Source organism: Macrobrachium rosenbergii, chromosome 22 (assembly GCF_040412425.1).
Source record: "Macrobrachium rosenbergii isolate ZJJX-2024 chromosome 22, ASM4041242v1, whole genome shotgun sequence".
NCBI classification, from domain to species: domain Eukaryota; kingdom Metazoa; phylum Arthropoda; class Malacostraca; order Decapoda; family Palaemonidae; genus Macrobrachium; species Macrobrachium rosenbergii.
Genome location: NC_089762.1, coordinates 20,921,527 through 20,945,439, shown reverse-complemented (window position 1 = coordinate 20,945,439; position 23,913 = coordinate 20,921,527). Strand labels below are relative to the sequence as shown.

General features: G+C 40.1%; 1 protein-coding gene across 3 annotated transcripts in view; it reads left to right on the top strand.

The window, feature by feature from the left end:
• The window catches only part of obe (obelus), a 437,154-nt gene that overhangs the window by 36,043 nt on the left and 377,198 nt on the right, over positions 1-23,913 (top strand). For all 3 annotated transcript variants that reach the window (XM_067124317.1, XM_067124318.1, XM_067124319.1), the window contains exon 4: positions 22,291-22,398. In XM_067124317.1, coding sequence (XP_066980418.1) covers positions 22,291-22,398 — 108 coding nt within the window. The remainder of the gene's footprint in view (positions 1-22,290; positions 22,399-23,913) is intronic.

Here is a 23,913-nt window from a genome sequence, read left to right as displayed (position 1 = left end):
TCATAATTTATTTTGGTTGTAGGGGGTAATGAGATGACAAAAATGAAAAACGAATTCCTGCGATCACTCGTTGCATTTGGCTTTTCACTGTCAAAAAAGTAAACAGAGCACAATGCCATGTATAGAGGAAAGTGAATAATAAACATTTGCTAACAGGAGTCAAATTGGAATCATAAACACCAAAGGTAAACAAAACTTGAAACGGGAAATAAATCAATCATTAATGCTTTTAAACAAGGTTTTTATTCACTAAAGCAATACAAAGGCTAAAATAGCATTAAACCAAAAAAATGATATACAGTAAACCCCCCAGATTCGTGTTCTCACAATTCACGGACTCAGCAAGTCATGGAATTTTCTGTGGAACCTATCTTTAAATTATTCACGGGAAAACTCACCCATTTGTAGATTTTTTCATAGCGCAATATTCTGTATCTTCATTTTATTTTCATGACTAAATACTGTACTGTACCTACATACAGGCAGTCCCCGGTTGTCAGCGGGATTGGTTATCGGCGATCCGGTTTTACGGGGCTTGTGTAGAGGCAAAAATCTGCAATTTTCAGCGCCAAAAATCTCTGATTTGCGCTTATCGGCGCTGATAATTGGGTATTGGCACCGATACATACCTAACAGAGGCTCCAATAACCAAAAATCTGCGATTTTCAGGGCTTTTTGTGGCTGGAAATTGCCAATTTTTTGTTATTGGCGATTTTCAGTTATCGTCACGGTGTTAGAACAGAACCTGTGCTGATAACCGAGGACTACCTGTATACATTTTATGATAAAATAATGATTTACAGTACTAATTTTCAAATATTAATATTAAGTTTAATAAGATTAAACAGTAACTTTAGATAATAAAAATAATCATTCTCTCTCTCTCTCTCTTACTGAGATGAGAGAAATTTTATGCATATGTAATATGTATGTTTATTAATTTTGTATGATAATTAAATTTTTATATAAGTAACTTACCAAGTAATTACATAGCTATAGTATCCTCTTGCATGGAGCTTAAATTAAAAAATTCGTGGGTAACGCTTTTAAGTTTAGTGCAGGTGATGGGTCCCGCCCACTAATGGGAATACCACGAATTACTTAGCCGACAACCTCATTCTGTTTCTGCCGGCGCTTTAGTAATCACTGAGTGTCGATGGCAGCTCTGTTCCTAAATTTGCTGGTCAGAGGCCGGATTTCAGTGGTGTATTATCGCTGATCTCAGGCAGCCTTTAAGCCTACAGCTTTCAGGATCAGTATATGATTGTTTTGTTTTAAGATCTGAATCTAGTCTATCATTTTTCACTACAGTAGAAAATTTGCAGTCAGATTGAGTAACTGCCAGTAGCATAATGTACCGATTAAACGTAAACATTCCGTTCACTACTACAGTACCTTTACCAGTTAGCAAAATAAACCCAAATATTGTGTTCGCTACAGAACCCATAGTTTTAGTAATGAAATGCATATCTACAAGTCTCAAATAATGCTTGATAGGAATTGAGAAATGTCTGTATAATGGTACTCTGGGTGCTTTAACTTTTGTCAGTAAAGGTTAACTTTCCTTTTCTGAGTAGTGTAATAAACATTAATATTGTATTCACTACTGGACCGATATTTTTGGTAATGATATGCATATCTGCAAGTCCCAAATAATGTGCGATAGGAGTTGAGATGTGTCTGTATGATGGTACTCTTTGTACTTGTACTATGGTTGGTAAAGGTTTACTTTCCTTTTCCAAGTAGCATTATAAACTTAAATATTGTGTTTGCCTGTGGACTGATATTTTCAGTAATGATATGTAATGTGCAAAATTCAAAATATTTGTTAGGAATTGAGATATGCCTGTTTAATGGTACTCTGTGTACTTCAAACTTTGGTGATAAAGGATTAATTGAACAACATCTTACACTTTTCTTTGCAGAGAACTGGAAAGTATAGGGACAGTACGTAGTAAGGAGAGAAATTGTGCTTATATGTTAGTTGCTTGTTTGGGGAGAGTAGCTGTACTCGACAGACGGGAACCGTGCTGAGTGACCAAAGTGTTCATCAGCTCTTGAGCTCTTAGTTCCCAAGCTCCTAGCTCTCCTGGCACCAACAACAGCCTGGCAACAGCTGAGAGCTCCCAGCTCCCGGTGCTGACTTCCGTTCGTCTGGCACCAACTCTCTCCCCACATCAATTTTCTCTCCTTCTGCCGGCCCTTGTTATTTTTCTCCACTTGCTCCCGTGCCTGGCTCCCTTGCTTCCTTCCCGTGCCTTTGCCAGTCTTGTATATAGGTTAACAGAAATTAACTCTGTGCAGTGGAGGAGGTGATTATCCAGCCCACTGGTTCTCCTAGACCTGAGTCATTGTCATACACCCCTAAACCTGGGAGGAGTCTTACTGAAAGTCCAATGGAGGCTGGTGGGAAGTTCCCGGGTAGTCGACCCCTCAGTCGAGCTTGTTGCCAGCTCCAGGTATCAACAGACAGCTGCTGGAAAGGCATCTTACTGGATGTGTAGTGAAGAGGGTGGCTGCCTGATTCCTTTGGATCTCCTAAACCCAGTCCCTGTCAGACTTCCCTAAACCTGGGAGGAGGCATACTGTCAGTCCTTGGGAGTCCGAAGGGGTTTTGCCCTGGGTAGCTGCCCCCTCTGTCGAGCCTGTTGTCCGCAGTTATCGAGGGACAGCCGTTGGAAAAGCCTCCATAGGTATGTGCATCCCTAGTGATACTCCAGCAGTGAATCTCAGCCATTGAAGAGGCACTGTCAGATGATTTTGCACTTCGCCTCTCTCCTGTAAACATCTCAGGATGCCGGAGTGTAGTCCACAGTCTTCCTATAACTTCTGGGACAGTCTTGAGCATTTCATCCCCTGAACTTCAAGTTGTGGAACGCCAGTATTTGTCATCAAATGGACCAGCAGTGTCCAAGCATTCATCTTTGTCCAAGTCTAGTAGAACCAGATGGCACCTGATAGTGCCTGAGCGCCCAATAGCACCCGAGCGTCTAATAGCGCCCAAGCGCCTAATAGCGCCCAAGCGCCTAATAGCGCCCAATAGAGTCTGACCACCCATTAGCACCTGAGTGCCCAATAGCACTTACAGAGCTCCCAGCATCGGCTCTCATGCATCTTGCACCAGTCTACTAGTGTCTGGCGCCAGTCTGTCTTTAGCTCAGCGCCTATCTCTTCCAAGAACATACTGTTGTTCTTTTGTGAGCTCAGTTTCCAATTGAACGTGTAGCTCTGGTCTTCAAGTGACCGACACTAGTCTCTGAACACCAGGTGTCTGTTCCACCTTCACCTAGGAGTTTCAGGCAAGCCGAGTTACTCCCTTTGTGATGTCGGTTAGTGTCTTAGAGCATTGTCCTTTGTGGACAGGGACTTTTGTGTATGAATTTATGAGCTTGTTGAAGAAAGCTGTCACCTCTACAGGGAGTTAGGAGTCTGACTTTGGTTTTAAGGGAGCAAGACAAATGCTTTTTTTGTCTTTTCCTCCCTCTGTGCTTAGATGGACTTAGTCCTGCTGGCTGTGCTTAGATGGACTTAGTCCTGCTGGCTGAAGTTCTTGTCAGTTTTTTTAAATAAAGGTCTTTCTTGACTGACATCAGGAGCAGGGGTTAACAAGATAGGAGACTCTCAAGTGTTACTGAGAGACATCGCTTCGGCTGGTCTCATAGTCCTGTCCTGTGCAGATAAGGACGGTTGAGTTAGATTTTTGAGTTTTCCACTCCTTCATTGGGATCACAAGAGGGGAGCTTTGGTTTTTTTTTTTCTACTGGGAGAAACACACAGTCGCTATCAGTCTTCCTTTCTTCGCCTTCAGCTGTCTACCACGAGAATCACAGATGGCATATAACTAATCCTGGGTCCGTTTTTCCTTTTGAATGATGATATCTTCCCTCCTGAGGGTTCTTTTATTGAAAGACTTTTCTTGGGCTCCAAGCTGAAGAGAAATGCCATGAACCCCCTCACTAGCGGCACCTGTTCCCAAGCACCTGAATCAATTTCAGAGCTCCTGGCACCAACTCTCTGGCTTCTGGCGCCAAATCATGAGTACCCAACACCTGTTCCAGAGCGCTCGGTACTATCTAGCCATACTAGGCTTCTGCTGCTGAACACTTAATTCTTTTTCACAGATTTTTCTTTCAGACCAGTGTGTTTGTTCAGGACCATTGTTATCCCATGGCCAGGCTTTTGTGTAGCTTTTGGACTTTCCAAGTTCCTATAAGCGAGTCAGATATTAGTTTTAGCCAAGTACGGTTCTGCATATGTTGTCAGTCTGTACAAGGTGTCATTGAGACCATGCACGAGGTTCTACAAGTTTGGTTTTTTAGCTTGCAGAGACCAGCCAAACAGTCCTGTCCATTCTCCAGGGCAATTGGGTGGAGTTCCTGAATATGTAGGATACTTCATTTCATGTCCGCATACAGACTCCGAAAGATATCTCAGATCCACCCTACAGGACAGGGTCTTCGAGTGCTGGAATATAGGCTTCGACATCTGCAGCATAAGACTTCTCTTGAGTCCTCACTCCGCTTACTTTTGTCTTCTTTTCTGACCGTGAACTTCAGCCTGCCCTACAAGACCAATAGGGACAAGGAATCATAACCGGACTCTGCTGTTTTTTCCCCAAAGATCCGATTTTCAGTCGGACCTACAGTAGTATCTGTCCAAATTTAAACTTTCAGAAGAAGTCCCTCATCTTGAGACTAGCCTTAGACTGCTCCTCACTCCTTATACTAGTAGAGGGAGCCCGCTAGGGGAACCAGGAAATTTCTAGGACGTGTCCCCTTGGGATGGGAACAAACCTTCACGTATTTGCCAGAGAGCTGAAAGCCATTTGTTTAAGGCTTCAGTTCTTCTCGACCCTCACTCACTCCTAGACTGTGGTATTCCTTTAGACAAGACCACAGTCCATACTTTTTTACATTAGCTCTCACCACCAAGCGACGAGAGGGTTTTTCTGCGGACGATGAATCAAGTTTTTTCTAGTCCAACTGGAATTTCTGGCAGATGAACTAAGCCATCAGAAACTCACTCTTACTCCCTAGTAGACCTTCAGTTCCCTGAACTGTAGGATTTTGTGCTTCTATAGGGCAGGCTGATCATGACTGTCTGCCATCTTAAAGTAACCTTCTAGTTTGGACAACAAACACCATACTAAAAGATTGTTCCAACCTGGACCTCTAAGCTCTTCTACCATTTGACATGGTCAAGGAAGGGCTGAACTTTCTCAGGCTATTCAGAACGTTACGATGTTCCTCATAGCCCTGTTCTGAACCATAATTTATGGTTCCCGAATTGCTACGGTTGATTGGTGGACTCTCCAAGAATCCTTCCACTTCATTTCTTCTGGAACAACCTTACTTCAGGAGACACCACCAAGGGTGGTACACTCTTACATGTACAAGCTTTGGGCTGTCCGGGTGCTTGTCAGGAAGGAGGAGTTTTCCAGAGGTGTTACAAGAGACATTTGAAAGATGCAGATGTCATCTTCAAGCTCGGTCTACCAATCTAAGTGAACGATGTTCTGAATCTGGTGTCTCAGACTCTTAAGTTTCTTCTTCTGAGACACTTATAACTCAATGGCAGCATTGCCTTTTTTATTGGAGATGACATAGAATTTCTCATGTTCCTCCTTTTTAGGGGTATCGAGCTACATCTGACTCAGTAACGTGATTTGCTCATTTACCCTGGTGTTTTTTAACCAAGAACAAGGACCCTTCCATGACCTGGATCCAGTCTCTCTCTCTCTCTCTCTCTCTCTCTCAAGAACTTAATGGAAGAGAAAAGGGTCTTGACAGTCAGGGACAGTGCTCCGGGCACCCAGCAGCACCCTCCAGCCCGAGCCTTTACTTCGCCTGACTTCCAGCTTGCCTGAGCTCTGCCCCAAGCTCCTAGGAGTGCCTGCCAGCTCTGCTCAGCTGGTGCCACCTACATCCTGGCACCAGCTCAGTACACCCAGCGCATGGTGCCAGCTTGCAATCATCTGGTGCCAGATCTCCCCACATCCTCTGGGGAAGAGTAGGGAGCTCTTTACTCTGCTGGAGTTTTCAGGTATTACCTGAGCAGGGTTGGACGCACAGAAGGCCATTCATAACCATTAGTGATCTGACAAGGCCCCATTTTTGCCCTCTGTCTAAGAATGCATTGTTCTTCTTCATGTATGGACTTGGTCCATGAGGCTGTTCTTAGTTTAAGGAGAGCATTAGGCCTACTTTTAAGTGAAAGCTAAAGATGTCAAAACAACTTCTACCTCATTAGCCCTCATGCATATACGCCCCTGTGTCCATCCTACAATCGACCTACAGGAAGTGTAATCGATTTTCACTTCTCACCTCTTCAGAAAAGTTTAAACAGTGTTAAAATTTTTTGCAGTACCTTGCAATTTCTAGTAATTGGCCTGGCATCGCGGAAGGAAGCATAGGGTTTTCTCCTACTATCTCTTCAGCCAAGTTTTGTGAGAGTCCGGGGGTACAATGTACCTGGAGCACCCACCATGGGTTGTGTTTTTTATTTCAGTGCATGTGACATTGTTGTCTGGTTGTTTTTTGTTGTGGTACTGCGCCCAGGGCAAGGGCACTTTTTGAAGTTTTGCTAGCCTTTGGTTAGCTCTTTTACTGTAAAACTTCCAATTATGCTTTGCTAGGCTCCCACTTAGGTAGAGACTCTCCATGGCTTTACTGCCACGCCACTACAGGTTAAGTAGAGCACCAACCGGAAGCACTTTTCTACTGCAGGCTCTCTTAACTAATAAGGAATTACAAGCATTGTATTCAATGCAGCCAACTTTTTCTATTTCAAATTTATTACATGACTTTATGTTTTGGAATAGAATATGTCCATGTATCCCACCTCCTGTCAATGTGGGAATCAGCCATGTACTGCAGTTAGTTGATAAGTTACTTGGATAAAAATGACACTTTTATAATAAAATAAAGTTTTAAATATACTTACCAAATAATTATATGATCAGAGCCCTTCCTCCTCCCCTCTGATGGACATACAGTATGTCATAAACAGAATGAGGTTGTCTGCTAAGTAGTTCCTGGTATTCCCATTAGTGGGCGGGACCATGCACCTGCACTAAACATTGGAAGGATTGGTACCGTTCTCGGCTAGCACTCTGCTAGGCCTGCATCCAGTTCTCTGACTAGCCAGTGAAGAATTAGAGAAATTTATTTCTGGTGACAGAAATTCATTTCTTGTTATAATGTGGTTCGGATTCCACAATAAGCTGTAGGTCACGTTGCTAGATAACCAATTGGTTCTTAGCCACCTAAAATAAATCTAATCCTTCGGGCCAGCCATAGGAGAGTTGTTAATCAGCTCAGTGGTCTGATTAAACTAAGGTGTACTTACTTTGCACTAAACTTTGAAGCGTTACCCGTGAATTTTTTAATTTAAACTGCCTTGCAAGAGGAAACTATAGATGTGAAATTATTGGGTAAATATATTAGAAACTATTTTTTTATAAAAATGTCATATTTTCTAATTTTCAGATATTTATCTTAATGTACTAAACACAGCAAAATATCAATTAATTAAAGAAAATAAAGAAAATATAAGATTTTAGTTCAATATAAATTCTTTCCCTCCTCTTTTTCTGAAAGCTTTGGAGTGAGTGGGAGGGTGTAATCTATCAAATATGTCAAATATCTTGATGTACGGACCACAAGGGTAGAACTTGTTGCCACTCAGTAGTCAAATGAATGTTGCCACTTGGTGGACAAATACCCTACGAAGGATACTTGATAAATTCTCTCTCTCTTCTCGTTGTAATGTGGTTCGGATTCCATAATAAGCTGTAGGTCCCGTTGCTAGGTAACCAATTGGTTCTTAGCCACGTAAAATAAAATCTAATCCTTCGGGCCAGCCTTAGGAGAGCTGTTAATCAGCTCAGTGGTCTGGTTAAACTAGAGAGTATAGGTATACTCTCTCTCTCTCTCTCTCTCTCTCTCTCTCTCTCTCTCTCTCTCTCACTGAGATAGATTTTTTGTGCATATGTAACATATGTTTATTTGTTTTGTATACTGTAGTTTTATAGATAAACATGACATTAGTTTGTTATTAATTTTTTTCATATTTTCCATGCTATAATTACTGTACAAATTTTTGCATTTGTATAGTAAATTATTAAAAATTTTAAACGAATACATATCATTCCCAGTCTTTTTCTCGGATTCTTCAGAGCAAGGCAGGGGGTACAAGTACCTGTCAGTTAACTTGACATATTGACATGAACCACAAAGGGGAGGTAATGTTGCCCACAGATGGTCAAGGATATTGAAAAATCTCTCTCTCTCTCTCTCTTTCCTTCATAAATCATGAATTTCCATCTTTTGATATCTAACATAAGAATAACTTCTCTCTCTTTCTCTCTTTCCAAAGTTATTTTCTCTTTTGTCATAATATGTAAGAACAAACACTCTCTCTCTCTCTCTCTCTCTCTCTCTCTCTCTCTCTCTCTCTCTCTCTCTCTCTCTGTTGTTGGCTGGAAGGGTTAGAAGTACGTACATATATATATTTTTAAGGGTAAATCGTTTAAGATGACTTTGAAATGATATTAATAATATCATTTCAAAGAATAATGCAGGAATAGGATAATAGTTTAAGGTATATTTGATGTAGGATGCTAGTTTAAGGTATACATTTGGTATTTGAATTTTCAAGATAGGCAGTTATAAGCATTTTTAGAGGGGGTGCTAACTATTCGCGGGGGTTGTGGTATGCATCTCCCGTGAATACGGGGAGTTTACTGTAGTATACGTACTGTGCTATAGTATGCTTATATCGAACCTGTAGTTCAAACTGGAACTAATATTTGTACTGTACAATAATTAATGCTTCCAAACAAAGTTTGGTAAATGTAAAAAGTGTAAATGAGATGGCTGAAGGAAAATATCGTTTATTGATATAATTCTTTGGCTAAACAATAGAAGAGAGTGTATATAGGGCAGTACAGGTGAAATGAAAGTAAAAATATGAAGAAAAGACTGTAAATTTCTGGTGTCAGCTGCTGTGGAAAGTTGTAAATACTGTAATACATGGTGCTGCCCTCTTGGCCATTCAGCAAACTAATGACTGCTGATTCAAAAGCTAGCCAAACCACGGGAGTTCCAGGACAGAAGAGTGTTGGTCTTAAGAGGTTTGACTGTACTAATGTTCATATTCACAGTTAGTTATTAATGAGAAATACAGGCGGTCCCCGGTTTACGACGGGGGTTCCGTTCTTGCGCCGCGTCGTAACACGAAAATCGTCGTAAGCCGGAAAATCGTCGAAAATTGTCAAAAATCATAAGAAAACCTTACTTTTAATGCTCTGGGTGCATTGAAAACGATGTAAACTGCATTATTTTTGAGTTTTACATCAAAAAAACCTTCAAATTATGATTATTCTGCCGTTTTGGGGCCATATTTCTTCCGTCGGATCGGCGTACGACGCATCGTAACCCCGGAACATGCGTCGTGAGCCGGGAAATAATTTTTTATGAATATATTTGAAAAGCGTCGTAAACTCGGAACATCGTAAGCCGGAACCGTCGTAAACCGGGGACTGCCTGTATATATATGGCAAATTTGTTCCTACATAAATACAAACCTTCAATCTTTGCGTTAGGTATACTCTTGCGAATGCGAGCTGGATCAGCCATTCAAACTTTACTGACATGGTAGTAAACTACCAACAGGGCTTTTGACTGTCTGCACTTCACTCTGCTTTCAGCTGCCATCGAGTTAAGAAATCTTTTATGACTCTGCCCATTTTGCCATTTGAATTTTTGATGATTAAACTTGAGCATTACTATTCTGTTTTTAGTTTTGACTATGTGTTTGCATTATGTTTATTCAAACCCATCAGTCAAATAAGCCTTCTTGCAAGGAATTAGGTTTGTTTTTTCCATCCCAATTTGAATACTTGTTTTCATCGGACACATAACATCTTCTGGTAGTTACACAACTGCTGTGTTGTTCTCTGATATACTTGCTAGTATATTTACCTTTCAGGTAAGGTAGATTAAGCCACATAGAAGTGGCCTTCCTCTGTATTCATTAAAGAATAGGATATGTAGCAATATTTCTCTGATCTCCATGGCTTAATCTTTGTGATTCTCAACAACTTTGCAGACAAAATGAATTTCAACAGTTGTGGTACTAGGGTAGAGGCATTCTCCTTCCCTTCTTCATCATCTTCGGAGTCATTCTTCCTGAACTGAACCTCCACTCGGGTTCCGACTGCAAGTTTAGTGTGGGGGGAGTTTGCCCCACGTTAGAAGATTTAATAAGCTTCTGTGTGCCTTAAGTTTCTGGGAAGCGATGAGCCGTTGTTCTTGGTCCTTCCATGGTCTGATAGCCAGGGTGGTACGGTAGTACTTTGCCCCCGCTGTCTCTGGCTCTTTAGGGCTATTAGATAGGAGCTTGAGCAACTTGGTCGTGCGGCTTGTGAGCTATCAACGAGCTCTAGTCTTCGGGACAGGTTGCTCTTTAGTGACAGGTATTGTGGAATTTCCATCACCACCTCACCTTCTTTTAATATTTTTGAGTAGGGGAAGAGGAAGGTTGCTGTCCTCTGGTTCCTGGGGTACATGTTGCAAGGCTACTGGTCTGAGCAGAGTTCTTTGACCAGTGGTTGAGTAGCAAGGCTACTGGTCCAGTCAGGGTCCTCAGAATGCTGGTCCAGAACCCTCTGGTCTGATCAGGGTCCTCAGACCACTAGTCTGGTAGCAAGGCTACTGGTCCATTCAAGGTCCTTGGATCATCAGTCTGGAACCCTCTGTTCTGTCCATCGGCTATCTTTAGGTCCTCTGGTCCCTATGGTACTGGTCTGGTTAGCATGGCTGACCAGTCCAGTCAGGGTTCTCAGACCATTGATGTAAGACCCTTAGCAGTGAACCAGCATGTGATGCGAAGATCAAGAATACAAGTGTTCATTCACACACACACACACACACGCACACGCACACTTACTTCCTTTGGGATAGTGTCATGGGTCCTGGGGAAGTGACAGGACTGGGTGGTCCTGTTATCTAGGGCAAATAAGAGGAGGTTCCCCCCTTTCCTCTTCCTCATTTGTGAAGTGTAGGCTTTTAGAGATTTTGGTACAATTTTGAACGGCCTTCATTTATATCTCTTGAATGAGTACTCTTTTCGTGACCCATGGGCATGTCATCAACCCAGGTTGTCAAATGCCTTTCTCACCTTCTGGAGTCACAGCCCTATCAGGTTGGGCAAGGGTACTAAGGACAGTTTGCCTATTTCCTGTTCTTCAGATGTTTCTGAGATGCGGGAGTAGAATAGGCATAGGGGCTAGGAAAGCAAGTGTTTGCACTCTCTTCTGAGCCTTTTCATGAAGGAGTGTGTACCTGTATCTTTCTTTAGAATTAATTGGGTCATACACCCAAGTCCTGAATGCTCCCTTGGGGGTTTTGATGGACTCCCTCCCCTGTGGGAGGGGCATCTTGTGATGTCACTACCTGGAGGGACCTGCAGGATGGTCTTGAGGAAGCAACTCAGCATTTTCTGAATGAGAGAATAGGCTCGAGAGAGCCTATTCTCTCATTCACTTCCTTTGGTCTCGACTAACTGGCATTGTTTGGGGTCATGTGATTTTGACTGTAGCTGTACAGGGAATTCATTTAGGCCTAGCCAGCCTAGTGAGTGTCCTCCTCAGCCCCCTGACTTGTTGAAAAGGAAACTCCTTTGCTTGGCAGTATCAGACTGCAGCATAGATAGACTGCTTTTGCTTAGTTTCTTCTTTTCTCAGTATCAACTGCAATGGTAGCAACTTAGAGCTACCATTCATGTTTTAGGTTTTTATTGAAGGATCTCTGGGCCTTCGCTGTTGCAAATGTGGCATCTTCCACTGGGGTTTGACCTGAAGGAAGAGGCTACAGTCAAAAGACTTTCTTATCTGGGGCAGACTTTTTATGGTTGCTCATCCCACCAGCCCACTACCTTGGAGCCCGATTGTATGTTGGGAGGCGGAATATTGTTGTCTCAAGTCCCTGGGCAAGTTTTGGCACAGAGTGTGTGTAAGCACTGAGAATTGGATTGGATGTAGGTTCTACTTCACTCCTCTTAGAACAAAATACAGGCTGTGACAAGTCGGTGTTTTACAATAACAACACCTGTCTTTGCCAGGATCATGCCCTTTAGATTCCTGGGCTTGTAAGTCACTGCAGTTGGACTTTCAGGTTTAGTTGGCCTTCCCTTCATTGGGAATTTGGAAGTTCCAGACTTTTTCTTCCCCTTTGAGGAGTTTAGTCTCACTTTTATTTACTTCTGCATGCGGGAAAGTTTAAGGGAAAGAAGGAGGAGAGAGAGAATGCAAAGGCATCATTCTTTCCCTCCGAGTGCCATTTGTAAAAGGATGCCTTTCAAGTTATTTTCCCATAACTAACTTACTCAGTGAACTGAGGAGTATATACGCTATGGGAAGGTTACCTACATCTCTCCTTTTGGGTTTCATTACCTGTTATTCTCTGACCTGGTCCATTTCCTCACCTTATTCCCAGCTCATGGAGGGACCTCGCCTTCAGTAGGATTGTGTATGATGCTGAGGACTGGTGTGCTAAAAGCTGATGGAGAGCAATTTCTTTCACAGGGCTTCAAGGATGGGTATTTTCTCAGATACCCACATCTTTTGGCTCTTTCAGAAGTATGTACACTTTACTCTTTGGGCAAATTATTGTTCACGGCTTTAAATTGCCTTTTCCCCAAAATCTTATGAATCCATAATGGTGTCAACTTGTTCTCTTTCATAAGATTTTATACTCTCTTGAAGGGTTTGGATTTTGTTGTCTTGGTGACTTTGCTGCCATTTTTGCCATAGGATAACCTTTCTCAAGTTTAGTGATGATAAACTAGAAGATATTACTATCTTCCCCAAGCAGAGGGTGAGCACCTGGGTATGCTGGCATATGGCAGGAGCAGGAATCTTCGCATAAGATTCTTGGATCAGCAAACTTGGGGGTTGTGCGCAAGTGTTCTGTCATGGCAAAGACAGTTTACAGGCAGTCCCCGGGTTATGGCTGTCATGGCACATGGCGAATCCATACTGGAGGCGCTTTTTCAAATGTACTGTATCCATAAAAAAATTGGGCGCCGTAACGGTGCTGAAATTTGGAATATGGCGCCGTAAGCACCATAACACTCACTATAACGAGGTGAGAAAACCGGTTTAAGGAGCCATAGCCACTGGGAGGGTTCACTATAAGGAGGGTAGAAGACTGGTTTATTACCGGTGCAAAGCTTACAGACCTGTTTCTTTCCCAAGGCTTACATAAATCTGTCTCTCTCTCTCTCTCTCTCTCTCATTTTTGTAAATTTTTTTACGATGTTCTGGGTGACAGCGATTTCAGATTTATGGCAGGCTGCTGGAACAGAACTCCCACCATAACCCGGGGACTGCCTGCACTTGGCAATATTGACACCATGGGGAAGTGTCTCGGGCACTTACCCTCAGGACAGTGAGTTTTATTGTAGAGCTGAGGTCCAGATACTGTCAGAAACAGGTGAAAGGAACATACTGGTTCGTAGACACCTCTATGGTGATGGTTCCTAGACACCTCTATGGTGAGGAAATTGTTCAAGTGAGCTTACACCTGGCTGTTGTTGGGCACAACAGGAGGCTCTGGAAGTAATTTCTTTTCCATGTTTGGATTGCAGTAAACATGGAGGAAGGCTTTCATTCCTGGAAGGCAATCTTGAACCAAACGTCTTTCTCGTCTTTCTGCCTTTTTAGTACAGTAATACCCCGAACTTGTGCGAATTCACAGACACTAACTTTTCATTGGAACCTAATTATCATACACGAGTTTTTCACAGACACGCGAACATTTGGGAATACTGAGAAACCTGCAAAAGTGTTTATGTTTAGTTTTTTATGTAATTTATAATTTTTCAAGGTTTTATGTGTAAACTAATTAACATTAAATAATAAAAGTAATAATTTCTCTCTCTCTCTCTCTCTCTCTCTCTCTCTCTCTCTCTCTCTCTCTCTCATAGTTAGCGCAATCTATGTATTACTATTCCTCTGTATGTCTTTAACTGTACAGTAGATAATTTTAAATTGATCTAATTTTACCTGTATCATTTACAAACTGTAAATGCACCATTCTAAAACATAGAGACATAGAGCATTTCAGAACAAAGAGAAAGAGACAGAAATAAAGAAGTTTTTATAAATGAGAAGACTTCTAAAAATAGACCGGTGGAATGGAAGGAGAGAGAAATAGTATACTAATCTTCACACTGCTATATTCTTATGTTAACCATTTATTTCTTATTTAAGGGTAATGTATTAAACTAACTTTAAATGGAATTACAGTAACTTTAATTTCATTTAAAAGTTAGTTTAATACTGAATTTCCATCTTTTGATATCTAACGTAAAAATAACCTCTCTCTCTCTCTCTCTCTCTCTCTCTCTCTCTCTCTCTCTCTCTCTCTCTCTCTCTCTCTCTCTCTCTCTCTCTCTCTCTCTGTAATAATTCATAAATAATTTAACTTGATATTTCAAGAAAGGACAATATCTCTCTCTCTCTCTCTCTCTCTCTCTCTCTCTCTCTCTCTCTCTCTCTCTCTCTCTCTCTCTCTCTCTCTCTCTCTCTCTCTCTCTCTCACTTGTGTTATTCTCTCAGTCTCCGTAATAGTTGATAAATACTTTCACTCTTAGGTAAGGACAACCCTTATCTCTCTCTCTCTCTCTCTCTCTCTCTCTCTCTCTCTCTCTCTCTCTCTCTCTCTCTCTCTCATAGTTAGCGCTCACACATTTTTACAACTTCTTATCTCTTTGTACATCTTTACTTGTACAGTAGATATTTTAAATTGATCTAATTTTACCTGTACTGTCTACAAAGTGTAAATGCACTAGTGTGGCAAATACGTTCTAAAACGACATAATAACTAAGAGTTGTATTAGTCAAAATAAAAAACACTGTTTGTTCATGAAAAAGCATTTTAATACAAAGAGAAAAAGACGTAGAATAAAGAAGTTATTAAAAGGAGCTTGAGAAGACTTCTAAAAATAGATCGGTCGGAAGGAGAGAGAGAGAAATTCTCTTCCAACTCTCTATTTTTATGTCAGCCATTTATTTCTTTTTTTTAGGGTAATGTATTAAGCTAACTTGTAAATGAAATTACAGTAACTTTAATTTCATTTAAAAGTTAACTTAATAATTAGGGAGAATGATTAGGGTCATATTTAGTGTTTAAACTTTGGAAATAAGCATTTATTAGCATTTTTAGAGACCATGCCAAACTTGCGCGAAAATTCGCCTTGCACGAGGGGTTCTGGAACCTAACCTCGCATAAGTTTGGGGTGTGACTGTACTAGGTAATCAACGGCAAGTTGATTTCTTCATTTCTCAGGTGGTTTCTGGTGGTTCCTTTGTGCCCTTGCCAAGCAATATCCAGACCTGCCAGCTTTTTTGTTCAAGGTCCCAAGAGTTTTCTCTTTGGTTGACCATCAGATTCAGCTGCTCGTAGTTGGGTATCACCAGGTGTGAGATTTCTGGCACTTTACACTGGCAGGACATCCAACATCTCCATTGAGAAGGGTCTCTCTCTGTCTACATAAGAATTTTGTGATACATTCATTCACTGAGCAGCTGTATACTGGGGAAGGATTGTCTCCCTTTGTGTTGTTGTAGACAAGGTATCTTTCTGGTCAGAGCTACTCGTCAGCAGGTACTGGTGTTTTCTCACCCATCTTCACTTTAAGAAGTTTCTTTCTGACCCCGCATTTGAAAGCATGGATTCAAGGTTAGATTCCAGAGCTGGATCTCCCCGTTTCAAGGGAGAACCTTTATTCTGAGGAGGAGCTCTATTGTCTTTCTCTCTCAAGGATTCAGACCCAGAAGAGGTGGGACTCTCGTCATTACAAGTTTTGACCTACAGCCTGTATGAGTGTATGGAGGTCATCAGGCATAGATCTGATCCCAAAGACTGTTTCAATAGCTCTGACATTGTTGTAGGTGCAGGTGAGTCATCTGGGTTCTCATATCCATGGCACTCAGGAGGTTGGATTTCTCTCTGTTTGGGATTGTCCCGAATTTCATCAGGACTCTGGACTATCAGTCACATCCTTTTCAGCCACCTCCTTACAGAACTTTGTAGTGAAACGTATGGAACACTACTGTGTTCGTTTAGATGTTTCATGATATCTAAACAGATCATGACAAGTCTTGAATGTCAGTGTTGACATTTTTTCTTAAGGTTCTTACAGCCTGATTAAGTAATTACATTATAATCCATTACTTAATGGTCCAGAAGCCTAGCAGCAGCAACATCACATATGGGCAGCAAGCTAGAGGTGCGGGGTCATCCTTCCTGTGCTCCTATGGACCAGGGAGATGACATTCCCAAGTTGGATGAACCTACTAATCAATTCAGAGAGTACCTAGATATCCTCCCACCAGTGGGTAAGTCTCTTAATGTAAAGAATGAAGGTTTGTATATATGTAGGAACAAGTGGCAAATATTAAGATAATTTATATTTTTCCTAACATGCAAACCCTGAAGTTCTTCACATGAATGGCCCACCTTAGCCACCCCTCTAATCTGTGACCTGGGCCAGAGTGCAGACCATCAGTTGGTGCATGTGTTATATTGATGTTTAGTATACCTCAGTTTAACCAGACCACTAAGCTGATTAACAGCTCTCCTAGGGCTGGTGCGAAGGATTAGACGTAAAAAACCAATTGGTTACCTAGCAACGGGACCCACAGCTAATTGTGGAATCGGAACCACATTATAGCGAGAAATGAATTTCTGTCACCAGAAATAAATTCCTCTAATTCTTCATTGGCCGGCCGGAGAGTCGAATGCGGGCCCAGCAGGGTGCTAGCCAAGTACGATATCAACCCGTCCAATATGCTATTGGATATTGGATGCATTTCTCTATGTCCCTTTTGAGTTGTAAATTTTAAGTTTTTTTTATCTTCTATGCAGTGAAAGTTATGACAAAGCACATGAACTTGAAAAATTAGAAAATGCAGTAAAAATAAAAATGAGGATAGCATAAGATGAAAATAAAAAAAGGAAGGAGTGTGTGTGTGTGCTTGTGCATGTGTTATAGATTTTAACGTATGTGATATCTTATGTTTCTCTCTCTCTCTCTCTCTCTCTCTCTCTCTCTCTCTCTCTCTCTCTCTCTCTCTCTCTCTCTCTCTCACTGTAACATCCTTTAATAAAATGTGGAAGAAGTATAAATGTAAAAAACATAAAACAAAAAGAGATCAGATGAAATCAAACATTTCCCTACCCTGCTCCACGCATTCCCCCCCGCCCCAGCCTGGGAGACTTCTTCCCTGGCCACCCACTTTCCAAAACAACCCTTTCTCTGGGTTAGTCTTTCTGTAAACAGCCGTACTGCTGCCTCCCTCCCATGGCACACAACCTTCCGACCCCACTTCCCCCTGCCTTGGAAATTTTTCCAGGCCTCCCACAACCCCCCAGCCCCACCCCCAACCCCCCCAATTCCCAACCTTTCTAGTCAGAGTCAGAGGGAACTTTTAGGGTGTGGAACTAGAGGAGGGTCATTCAGGTAGATGGATTAAAGCAATCCACAGGGAAATTCACAGCTCAATGGTAGCTATGGCCCCTTTCCATAAGGGCTACTTCTAATAAACCTCCTGCTGTGCCTATTGCCTGCTGGTATTCTCAATGTTTTAGAGTGTCATTAGAGAACTCTTGTTTTGAATGACATGGCATCTGAACCATGGCTATGTTTAAGAGGAAAAACACCCGTCAAAGGTCCAGATCAACTCAAGTTTCAGCCTAGCCTTCACTTGTGACAGACGTGTATCTATTCGATGCCTGACTGTTCTGCCTTTGTCCTTGGCACATGTGCCCAATAACTGGAACTTAGACCGCAAGAACTCTGGGCCTACAAGCCGCCCACACAGTGTTGAACGAAGACAAGTCCACTCATCTACCCACATTGCAAAGTGCACTTGCAAGGGATCCATGGTATGTCTGAAGTTAACAATGAGTTACCAGTTCCCTTTTCCTCCTACTGAACCTTCTTATTTCATTTCACAATTCCCCCCCCCCTTCCATTAAGTGCCTTTTAGAATTCCATTACCATTGTTTTGTGTGTTCTCTGTGTGATATAAGGTAGTGACTTGATTGTCCCTTGTTCATAGCAAAGTAAGCTATTCATTCCTCCCATGTGCCATTAATGCTAGGAATTACTCTATCACTGACGAAGCTTTACTTGGAATTATTCTCTTTCTAGATACATGTTATCTTGTTAACCTCGCCTCCTTCATCACCATTCTTGCCCAGTGGAAAATACTGCCATCGGGAGGCAGTAGTGTTACCTTTGCTATATTGCAAGCAAGATGTTCTCTACTGAAGTCCCAAGGATCCCATTGTGTTTCCTGAGCCGACAGGCTCCGTTGTGCTGTAAACTTTCTGTAATTAATTTTTATTCTGAGAGTTCAGTAGAGTTATATTTGCTGTAAAATTATATCAGAGATGAGATTGATTTAGAATAGTATGACATTCAATTTCCATTTGCCATACTACAGGTATATCTGTGAATTAAAGTAAAATCCTGTAATTAACCAAGAGCTTTCAGTCGCTACCTTTTCTAGTAAATACTATATATAGGTGTTAGAGCCTATCCAGGTGTTTCTATTGATTGTATGTCAGTAATGGTAAGTGGTTCTACGAGGTCTAGTAAAATCCCTATTCGATTTGTCCCTTCCCATGTCTAAACATATAACAGTATATATATATATATATATATATAATATATATATATATATATATATATATATATATATATATATATATATATATATATATATATATATATATATTTATATATATATATATTTATAAATATTCTGCTGTTCACCCTTTCTGCATTATTTAACAAAAGTATCATCCAAACAAAGACAGAAAGGCATCTCTGTCGACGCTAAGGGAATGCGAGCGAGGCCGGTAGGCTGCGCTTTTAAAAAAAATAATGTCTGGAGCAGGGATAGTTTAGCATTAGGGGGGCCTAACCCATAGGGAGGGTTTTACCAAGTAACCTCTAGTGAAGGTGGTCTTAAGCTTCCTTTTGCTCTGTCCTATGCATTCGGCGATGTCTCTGTCAATTTTTCAGACTGCCTGGGGCTATTGTTAAATGTCGGACAAACAGCCCAGGACTACAGCTTTGCCCTGACCTGACCCGATGCCAGCAGAAAGAGACGACATCACGCGAAGCACGCGCATTGTGTGTAACTAATTCTTTGTGCTTGCCCTCTTACTGTTTTATTGGTACTGGTGAGGCATGAAACGGGTCCTTTCAAGACTTCTGATCGTCAGTTGCATGTGCAAGCAACCCACGTCAATGGTAAGTCTGAAATTTGACAGTTTTTTCGTCGACTTGCTAGTATCTCTTCCCCTGTACTTCCATTTCTATTGTTTCACCACTTCGCCACCATGTACAAGATCCTGGTCAAATCATATTTCTTTATATGAAGTCTAGTGTAAGAGTAATTAATATTGCCTAGTGACATTGCATAAGGTATTCCCATGCAGTAAGGAGGAGTTAGGGAAAGCTAAGTAAGTAAAGTTCAGGCAGCCTCGTGTCTCGATCCCATTGTTTGGAAGAGAAACAGCCTTCCTAATACTAAAACTGCGTACGATATCTATTAGTACTGTACAGACATTCGTTGCGTTATATTTTCTTATGGGAGCAGGGAAGATTGACTGTGTCCGACGTAGGTGAAAGTTCATGTAATTTCCTCGCTATTACCACACATTCTTTCTTTGTCGGGACTAATTGGGAAGTAAAGGGTTTTTATGTAATCCATTTGTTTCAGAGTAATCCATTATCCCCTACATTGTTTCCTGGCTGGCGACCTAATTCAATTAAGTAATTGTCTGCCTTTGAGATTAACTTTAGCTTCAATTGACAGGTTATGTTTGTTATTGGCAAAGCAGGGCTATATATAATTTAAATTAATTAATAAACTCATCAGCCAAACCCACACATGTAACTATATATATATATATATATATATATATATATATATATATATATATATATATATATATATATATATATATATATATATATATATATATATATATATATATATATATATATATATATATATATATATATATATATATATATATATATATATATATATATATATATATATATATATATATATATATATATATATATATATATATATATATATATATATATATGTATATATGTATATATATATATATATATATATATATATATATATATATATATATATATATATATATATATATATATATATATATATATATATATATATATATATATATATATATATAGCACACACAGTCGACCCCGTCTGTTCGTGGTTCAGGATTCACAGCTTCACCTATACATGGATTTTGCTGTGGAACTTATCCCCGAATTATTCACAAAAATTTTGGTAAATTCACTAATTACTGTATTTTCATGTTACTTTCTTGACTGAATACAATTTTTATGATAAAAAATTATGTACTAGTTTTCAAATGTTAGTATTAATGTAAACACAGCAAAGTGTAAGAGACCTCATCATGCCGATCGCTGTCTCATTCAAGCACATGTGTGTGTGCGTCATACCTTCGGAGGGACCCAAACAAAAACGAGCATCCCGTTTTCTCCCTCTCAAGGAACGCAACTTCTATCATACAATATTTCCGTCTGTTTCTCCCTAACCATTGTTGTCTCGATTTATGTACAGTCACCACTACTTGCATTGCCATGCAAGCATTCTAATCATGTACTCATAATGTTCCACCGAATCTTCAGTATCAAACTGTATGTATGTTTCTGTTTGTGAAGATGCCAAACGTCTCGCCATTTCACATATATTATGCTGCTGCATTGTATTCATTAATCTGTCTCAAATCTCATGCAATTGGCCGTATGTGGAATTTCCTGGCCTTTCCATTGTTATATGTTTTATCACTGTATGTTTATTAAGTCTCTCACAATCGCCATCTGTTTGTCTGCCGACAAACAGATGTTGGAAACATTACCTCTTTTGCCCTTTGTGGCTCGCACCAGCCAATAATAACTTCGAAGATTCTGTACATTCATTCAGTAAGGAACCACCAATAAACCAGTCAACACCCAGCCAGTATGTCACTTGATCCCATCCTTACAAAAGTATCAGTTGAATGTATTTTTTTTAATGCATATTAAATAATTAGGTACAGTATTTAACTCTCCTTGTGAATTCCTATTGTAAAAAGAAAACAGGACTGCTATAAAACTGTATGAGAGAAAATGGATGTTCCTGGATGTAAGGGTAACATGAATAGTTTTCACACTTAGTTGTAAGCCATTTATTTTTAAGGTTGATATTTTAAGATGACTCTGAAATGATATTAAATTGTTTTAAATGATAGTTTAAGGTATATTTGGTGTAGGATGATAGTTTAAGGTATGCATTTGGTGTTTGAACTATTAAAATTGTATTGTGATAACAGTTTCCCTTCATCCTTAGACAGACCATGCAGCTGGCCCACATGAATTGTCAACAATATTGTGTTGTTGACTACACAGTATTGAGTTTGTCACCATAAGATAATATCCTCTTCATTGCCTGAATTGAATGTTCAGCATTTTACACCCTTTTAGATCTCTAACTGCACAGTGGCAAAAAGTTGATGCCACCCCTAGAATTTGGCCCCATAAAGAAAATCTTAGTAACAGGCTCTCTCACTGTAAGGCAGTCTAGTCATCCTGTACTAAACATTTATGAGAGATGGTAGTTTGATTGCACAAGGTACATGCATTTGACTTAATCACAGTGTACATATTGTGAGGAGCATCTAGGGAAACACCATCACACCAGATTCTTTGGCTTCGGTGCCTTCTACAATTGGTTTCTAAAGGTCCTCAGGTTAGGAACTCTGCCTTATGAAATTTAGTGTTCACAACAACCTTTTATCAATCATGTTGATCAGCACTTGTTTATTGAAATGCTGTTTGATATTTAAAAATGTTTCATCATCTATTCATTATAACTTGACATTACCGTGAAGTACTAAGAGACTGTCACAATGAACTTTATTGCAATAGTTATTTATTACTACATCAGTTTAATTTCCTTTGCCAACTGCAAAATAATTGGTTCATCTGATGCTTTGTACAGTTGGGTCAACTTTGGGTAGTTGCTTGATTCCATCCATGAAATAGTATTAGTTGGGTTGGGGTAATAGTTTGCTTTTTGGAGTAATATGAATTTTTTCAGTGGTTCCTTTATGTCTTTTACCTTGTATTAACATTTATTTTATGAATTTGCAGGCTGTAAGAAATATTGCAGATTTAGTTAGCCAGGAAGAGCTGATTGAATTAGTTGCACAGTTGGGCACAGCTGAAGAAGAGCTACCTATGTTTGGTGCAAATATAAAGGTAATACAATATCTGTTTGATCAAAGTGTTTTTGTAAAAAGCTCTAACTGAAAGTTAAGGTGAGTGCTTATGATATTGCTTCCCCTCAGTGTAGGATCACCTAGCTTGAGTGAGGGGCTCTGGGGCAGATGGAATTTATGGTGATTTTTATATTAATTTTATTGTTAATGGTGTACAATTAACCCTCCCATTCGCGGTTTAGTATTTGCAGATTCACCTATTCCTGGATTTTTCTGTGGAACATAACTCCCTATTAGTCGTGGAAAATTCACCTATTCGCAGATTTTTTCGTTGAACATATCTAAAATATTTGCTAATTATTGTAATTTTATTTTCGTGACTAAATACATTTTTTATGATAAAAAATTGTTTACTGATTTTCAAATGTTAATATTACTGTAGACACGAGAAAATATCAATAAAATGCATTTTATTTATGTATCAATGCATATTCAAATATTTAGGTATGGTACTTAACTGTTCCCTGTACTTGAGAATGTACCAGTGTTACCCCTATCTACTGTATACGTTACAATAGGCAGTTATGAGCATTGTTAGAGGAGGGTCTCAAGTATTCACGGATTTCAGCTATTCGCAGGCAGTTGTGGTCCCTAACACCCTCGAATACCTTGGGTTGACTGTAATGCTTTTTTTTTATTTTGCGGAAGTTTTCTAGCTTGGTATATGGGAAAAATATCATGTCAGGGATAGCGGTTAATTTTTAAGCTAGTAGTAGGAGCTGTGGGGTGATTATCAACCACTTCATAATGTGTGGATGTAAAAAGGATATCACTATCACCATTTATATCAATAATGCAAAGGGGAACTGTCATTTAGAGCTGGCCTTTGGATTCTAAGGTTGGGCTGGTTGGGTTGGTGGAACTCTCTGCATTCTGTTTTGCTTTGAACACCAGTATAATCGGAAGGAGAATGTTTGCAATCTTGTAATGCTAAGAATTCCATCAAGCAGATTTGGCCTCGTTTTGTGTCTTGCTAGTTATTTGTTCATCATAAACCCAATATGAGCCATTTCATGTTTGCTTCTAAAAATACTGAACAGTTTCATAAAACAATGAAGACTATTGCATGTGGTTCCCTCTGGTCCAGTTACCTGCCCATTTTGTGTGTCTATGAATAAGTTTTCAACTCACAGTCTTCCTCAGATTTTTCTTACTGTATTCAGGATTGCCATAGCCTATGCTCCCTGAAGAGAATGCAGTCCTAGGTTGATAAAGTGACTGATTTGAGGGTTCATTGAATATGGATGATGGAAAGCTGAATCATTCAAGAGTGAAAGGGGTTAGTTTTAAGTCTGAGAGTGCTTGTACAAGTGACTATTATATGGAAAGGCATATGTAGTTGATGGGATAATGAGATGATGTGTACAATGATGATGATATGATTGGTGATAGACTAGGGTGTATAGAAATGGGCTGGACAAAGGAATGAGTGAGAGGAATAGTTGTTGTTGTGGTTCCCCAGACTCTGTTATGCCAGGAAGCCTGCACCGCGCAA